A 7300-nucleotide genomic window follows, 5' to 3' on the forward strand; every position below is an offset into this window, starting at 1 on the left:
ATTAACAAGCTATTTCTGCTCACAGGTTGCTGCCCACTGGATTTTTTTTTTCTTTGTTTTGTGTTTTGCACCTGTAATCTCTAGGGACTGTTGTGTGTGAAAATCTCAGGAGATCCTCGTTTTTTGAGATACTCAAACCACCCAATCTGACATCGATAATCATTCCATCGTTGAAGTCACTTATTTACTTATCGAGACACCGCACAGAACAGCCTCTTCCAGCTCTTCAAACTGCACTGTCCATCAACCTTCGATTTAACCCTAGCCTAATCGTGGGACAATTTACGATGAACAATTAACCTTACTAGTGGTACATCTTTGGACTGTGGGAGGAAACTGAAGCACCTGGAGGAAACCCAGGTACAAACTCCTTACAGACAGCAGTGGGAATTGAACCTGGGTCTCTGGTACTGTAAAATGTTGTGATAACCAGTACACTACCGTGCCATCCCTGTTCTTCCCTATTCTTTCCGATGTTTGGGCACAACAACAACTGACCCTCTTGACCATAGCTGCATGCTTCTATGCATTGAGTTGGTGCCACGTGACTGGCTGATGAGATATTTGTGCTAACAAGCAAGTGTTACAGGTACACCTAATGAAGTGGCTACTGAGTGTATAGTATATGAGATTGGAAGAAAAATAAACTGATTGGTTTCTGGTAAGTTCCAGAACAGAAAGAGCCACTCAGCTCTGGGGCAGCAGGCTGAGGGTAGCAGACACCAACAGAATCAACAAACTCATTCGTAAGGCCAGTGATGTTGTGGGGATGGAACTGGACTCTCTCACAGTGGTGTCTGAAAAGAGGATGCTGTCTAAGTTGCATGCCATCTTGGTCAATGTCTCCCATCCACTACATAATGTACTGGGTGGGCACAGGAGTACATTCAGTCAGATACTCATTCCACCGAGATGCAACACAGAGCGTCATAGGAAGTCATCCCTGCCTGTGGCCATCAAACTTTACAACTCCTCCCTTGGAGGGTCAGACACCCTGAGCCGATAGGCTGGTCCTGGACTTATTTCCATCTGGCATAATTTACATATTACTGTTTATTTATTATTTATGGTCCAACAGTAACGAAAACCAATTTCCCCCGGGATCAATAAAGTATGACTATGACTATGACTATGAGCTCGGTGTCCATGCCAGCCAGTCCCATTCCCTGCTCTCAGTCTCTGGCCTTGACCCTGAAAGTTTTGCTGATCAGTTGTTCATTAAGTTACCTTTTTCGTGGTGACGGTCTCTGCCTCCCCTACACTGTGAGACAGAGTTCCAGACACACAGTACTCCAGAGGTGATTTTTCTTTGCTTAAAGAGCCAGGTGAAATCAGTTTAAATCGGATTCATCTTTATTGACCTTTCTGCCAAGTAAAATAGATCCTCTATCTTTACGCAAGAGATTCTGCAGATGCTGGAAATCCAGAGTAATGCACACAAAATACTGGAGGAGCTTAGCAGGTCAGGCAGCAGCTATGGAGATGAATAAATAGTGTTTTTTTTCTTGAGACATGATAAGTGTTGTTTACTTCGATGCACTCGCGTTTATTTTTGAAAAAAATAATGAGAAGATTTGAAAAGAAAGAAATGAATAAACAGTCAATGTTTTGGGTCGAGACCCTTGAAGATTGGAAAGGAAGGGGAAAGAAACTAGGATAAAAAGGTGGGGGACTGGTAAGAAGGAAGAGTTAGTAGGTCATAGGTGAAGCTAGATGGGTGGGGAAACAGGGATGAAGTATGAAGCCGGGAGGTGATAGGTGGAAAAGGTAAAGGGCTGTAGAAGGAGGAATCTGATAGGAGAGAAGAGTAGAGCATGAGAGAAAGGGAAGGACGAGGTGCACCAGGGCAAGGTGAAGAGAAGAGGTAAAAAGTGGGCCAGAACTGGGAATTAAAGGAGGGAGGAGGTGATTTACTGGAAGCTGGAGAAATTGATGTTCCTGCCATCAGGTTGGAGCCAAGCCAGACAGAATATGAAGTGTTACTCCTCCACCCTGAGGGTGGCCACATTCTGGTAGTAGAAGAGGCCATGGACTGACATGTTGGAATGGGAATGGGGATTAGAATTAAAATGGCTGGCCATCTGGACAATCTGCTTTTTAAATCTTTGCCCTCGATATTTATCTTCAATGTTCATTTATCCTCTATAAATATTGCCCTCTCTATTTATGTCCATTTTGGTAGAGGGATGAGGGCTCGGGATGGGGCAGCTGGTATACAACTAGCTACAGTACACAGTGAGTCTGCTCGGAAGAACAAGCAACTGATAAGGCAAAATTGCAGTCAGTGGCTGCGACACCTCTCTGCTGGTGGCTGTAAACAGGCGACACTGTGACTTGAGGCCTAGTCCTTGCCACACAGCTCCCCCACTGTCCACCCCTTGCTCTCAGTCTCAATCGGTGAATCGAACTGCAGCACAACAGTTTAACAATGTCCAAAAGCATCTTGCCCTAAGGAAAGTGACCAAGATGGTCACACAAACATGAGGAAATCTGCAGATCCTGGAATTCCAAGCAACACACACAAAATGCTGGTGAACGCAGCAGGCCAGGCAGCATCTATAGGAAGAGGTACAGTCGACTTTTCGGGCCGAGACCCTTCGTCAGGACTAACTGAAAGAAGAGATAGTAAGAGATTTGAGAGGGGGAGGAGGAGATCCGAAATGATAGGAGAAGACAGGAGGGGGAGGGATGGAGCTAAGAGCTGGAAAGTTGATTGGCAAAAGGGATATGAGGCTGGAGGATGGAGAGGATCATAGGACGAGAGCCTAGGGAGAAAGAAAGGCGGGGGAAGCCCAGAGGATGGGCAAGGAGTAGAGTGAAACATAGAAACATAGAAAATAGGTGCAGGAGTAGGCCATTTGGCCCTTCGAGCCTGCAACGCCATTCAGTATGATCATGGCTGATCATCCAACTCAGAACCCTGTACCAGCCTTCCCTCCAAACCCCCTGATCCCTTTAGTCACAAGGGCCATATCTAACTCCCTCTTAAATATAGCCCCATGAACTAGCCTCAACTGTTTCCTGTGGCAGAGAATTCCACAGATTCACCACTCTCTGTGTGAAGAAGTTTTTCCTAATCTCGGTCCTAAAAGGCTTCCCCTTTATCCTCAAACTGTGACCCCTCGTTCTGGACTTCCCCAACATCGGGAACAATCTTCCTGCATCTAGCCTGTCCAATCCCTTTAGAATTTTATACGATTCAATAAGATCCCCCCTCAATCTTCTAAATTCCAATGAGTATAAGCCTAGTCGATCCAGCCTTTCATCATATGAAATCCTGCCATCCCAGGAATCAATCTGGTGAACCTTCTTTGTACTCCCTCTATGGCAAGGATGTCTTTCCTCAGATTAGGGGACCAAAACTGCACACAATACTCCAGGTGTGGTCTCACCAAGGCCTTATACAACTGCAGTAGTACCTCTCTGCTCCTGTACTCGAATCCTCTTGCTATGAATGCCAGCATACCATTCACCTTTTTCACTGCCTGCTGTACCTGCATGCCCACTTTCAATGACTGGTGTATAATGACACCCAGGTCTCGTTGCACCTCCCCTTTTCCTAATCGGCCACCATTCAGATAATAATCTGTTATCCTGTTTTTGCCACCAAAGTGGATAACCTCACATTTATCCACATTAAATTGCATCTGCCATGAATTTGCCCACTCACCCAACCTATCCAAGTCACCCTGCATCCTCTTAGCATCCTCCTCACTGCTAACACTGCCGCCCAGCTTCGTGTCACCCGCAAACTTGGAGATGCTGCATTTAATTCCCTCATCCAAGTCATTAATATATATTGTAAACAACTGGGGTCCCAGCACTGAGCCTTGCGGTACCCCACTAGTCACTGCTGCCATTCTGAAAAGGTCTTGTTTATTCCCACTCTTTGCTTCCTGTCTGCTAACCAATTCTCTATCCACATCAATACCATACCCCTAATACCGTGTGCTTTAAGTTTGCACTTAGAGAGAGACAGAGGGAGAAAAAAACCATAAGACTTTAAGAAAAGGAGACCATAAGAAAAGGAGAGAGAGAGATGGTCAATCGTTATTAGACGGTACGCCTCCTTCGACTCGGGCAGCAGCACGATGCACAGTTCCTTCACTTTCTCCACCTGTGTAGACCTGCAGTACTTTAAGTTCTTCATGTATAGCAGGATCGTGCCATCATTAAAAACACATTTAAATATGACAGTAGGACCTTTTGTTGACCCCATAAAAGCTGCTGGACCAAGTGCATGTCATCTTAACTGGAAGTTTCCTCCCACAGTCCAACAATGTACCAGTTTTTAGGTTGATTGGTTGTGAATTGTCATGTGATTAAAGTAGGTAGGTTACTGGTTGGTGCAGCTCATTGGGCCCGAAGGCTGAGTCTGCAATGGATCTCTAAATAAAACAAAATTGCTTTTGAATTGACAAATCCAAGTCAATGCAAAGTGATGGAAGTATCCAATCTGAAACATTAACTGATTCCTTTCCCACAATTCTGTCTGACTTGATGGATTTTTCCAATATTTTCTGTTTTTATTGGCATAGGTACATTGCTGTAGGTGCTTTCTTGAACAATTTGCTTCCCTCAATTTCCCAATTTTGTTTTGCGTTTGACATGATTCTTCATTTCTTTTTTTTCTTTCAGGGGTAATTGGTGACTGGAAAAATCATTTCACAGTTGCTCAGTCTGAGATGTTTGACAACATTTTCCAAGAAAGAATGAAGGATTTGCCATTGGAGTTCATCTGGGATGAAAAATAACTTTTTTTTTAAAAAAGGGGATAAGAAGAAGTAAAAAGCAATAACTAGTAGATGGTGATATTTTAGAAATAATAAAAGATATTTTCAGTCCATACTTCTTATCATCATCATTATGTGCCATGATGTATGGCATGGGTGATTGTGGTCTTCCATCTGCCTTTAACCTGAGAAGTTCTAATAAGCTCTTCCAAACTTCTGCCTGTCCATCTCTTGAGGTAACTCATCAATATCATACACTGTTGATTATGACTTTGTCTTGTGTCAGTTTTTCCCGTCACTGCAAGATGTTTGAGCTTCTCCTTCCTCAGTACGTGTCCCAGACATTCCGGTTGCTGTTTCCTGATTGATGATATCGGCTCCCACCTTATTCAGGCCTTTCACAACACATCCTCACACTCTGTCCTTCCACGATATCGCCATCATTCTTCTCAAAATCCACATTTCCGCAGCTTCAAGTCTTCCCTCACTTTGCTCTGATATTGTCCAACATCCACTTCCATATGTTAGTGTGGAATGAACGTAGCACCACAACACTCTGAGTTTCGTACCCACAGAACTTATGTGATTCTTCAGTATCTTGTTCAAACACTCAAAATATGCATTTAGCAATCCCAGTCCTTATTTATACATTAAACTGTTCATTGTGAATTTATGGATACCGGACTAGTGAATATCAATATCACTCAAAGTGTTCCCAACTGTTTTTTTGCCATGGATCCCTACCATTAACCATGGAATGGACTCTAGATTGGGAGCCTCTGTTCTAGAATATGGTTGTGGGTGTATCTGTTCAGTTAAGTACTGATCATTCATTTAAGTGGTGAATATATCATTGCTGCTGCTTCTTAAGCCCACTACCCCTACAGGAAGCTAGTCGCCGACAGAAGCTTGTTGGAGTACTCTGTCCTGGTCCTGGACCGTTGGAAGGTTGATCAGTGCTGTGGCTTCTGCTTTCAGCACTCAACTTTGTGGCCAAAGACCTTTCCTCTCCCAGGGCTGAAGTCCTTGGAGCTTCTGTCGGCGATTATGGGATGGGGTTACTAGCCCCATGCCCAACCCTCCTCCTCTCACAGCCGGGCTTGCGATTGTCCATAACAGAGTTCTGTACCGTGGAACTAAACGTTTATTTGACAATGATTGAGGGGAATTTGAGGGTGAGAGCGAGAGAAGGGTAAATGAACCACTTGTCAGAAAGTATCTATTGCCCAGGCACACTACTGAGTAAAGAAATCAATAGATGCTGGTGGCTCCTGGCTCTGTGTACTGAAGAAGTGGTGTTTAAGCACTTGAATGTTGGATGTAATTATCTAACTAGAACTTAATTGATGCAATTGTTAACTTTACATGGGTTGGCTGAAGTGAGGCTGTTGAGGCCTGGGCGATTTCACCCTCGAGGTTCGGGATGTTGGTGAACCCAACCTTGGGATGGGACAGAGTAAACAAAATCAATTAAATTACCGAGTACACACTGAACATGTGTTTATTTTCATATGACATTTGCTGCCTCTGCTGACTTCTTCAGGTTGCTTATTGACTGCATTTTTACATTTGGGAAGAATATACTTTCTTTTGTACCAAAACATACAACAAATGTGATAGATAATGTGATCAATTGCAGAAAGATGTATTTAGATTTACAGACCACACTACTTATGCTAATAATCAAGACTCTGATTTTACATATAAGTATTTCCATAATTTTTGTAGGAAACAGTCATACATTATTTTATAGTGGTTGGGCATTTTTGTATTCACCCTGATTCAATTAAAATGTATTCGTTTATGGCATGTTTAAATTGAATTGTATTCTGATGTTAACATATGGTCTTGTCTTTATTGAAACTGATTAAAATTAGATGTTGTACTTGATATACTGATGCTAGGAAATAAATTTGATTAATCATTTATACTTGTCTTGAATTATTAACTGTTTTAGACCATAAGTCTGAGAGTCTGAGTGGAAGTGCTGAGAAAGATATTTTTGAAATTTTCGTTATTTTTTTTCCAACGGCGTTCTGAGAGGCGGGACTGCGCAGGCGTGTGACGTCGGGCAGTGCAACGCAGCAGATTTAAAAGGGCAGAAATCCTGCTTCGGGTTTGATTCGAAGAAGGAGTCTGAGAGTCTGAGTGGGAGTGCTGAGAAAGACATTTTTGAAATTTTCGTTATTTTTTTTTCCCAACGGCGTTCTGAGAGGCGGGACTGCGCAGGTGTGTGACGTCGGGCAGTGCAGCGCGGCAGATTTAAAAGGAACAGAGCCTCATAGAGCGGGCAGCGTAGTTTGCGGGCGGCGGAGTGAGCCGGGAGCAGAGTGAAGACTTAAGGGCTTCGGCTCAACGGGCTTAGGCGGAAACGGGCGAGGCGAAGAAGGTTTGGCATTCATTTTCTGTTGTTATTTAAGGAGAGGGGCAGTATGAGTGTGAGGGCAGTTTGCTGTTCTCGGTGTCGGATGTGGGAGGCCCTGGAGTCTCCAAGCCTCCCGGACGTCTACATCTGCGCCAAGTGCATCGAGATGCAGCTCCTAAGGGACCGCGTTACGGAACTGGAG

The 7300-nt window shown here is 43.8% G+C and overlaps 1 protein-coding gene across 4 annotated transcripts in view; it reads left to right on the forward strand.

The window, feature by feature from the left end:
• The window catches only part of LOC134337993 (amine sulfotransferase-like), an 87078-nt gene extending 80419 nt beyond the window's left edge, over positions 1-6659 (forward strand). For all 4 annotated transcript variants that reach the window (XM_063033481.1, XM_063033472.1, XM_063033490.1 and 1 more), the window contains one exon: positions 4639-6659. In XM_063033481.1, the coding sequence (XP_062889551.1) occupies positions 4639-4754 (116 nt within the window). In that variant the 3' untranslated portion in view covers positions 4755-6659. The remainder of the gene's footprint in view (positions 1-4638) is intronic.
• Positions 6660-7300: the final 641 nt, after the last annotated feature.

The sequence above is a fragment of the Mobula hypostoma genome, chromosome 2 (assembly GCF_963921235.1).
Source record: "Mobula hypostoma chromosome 2, sMobHyp1.1, whole genome shotgun sequence".
NCBI lineage: Eukaryota > Metazoa > Chordata > Chondrichthyes > Myliobatiformes > Myliobatidae > Mobula > Mobula hypostoma.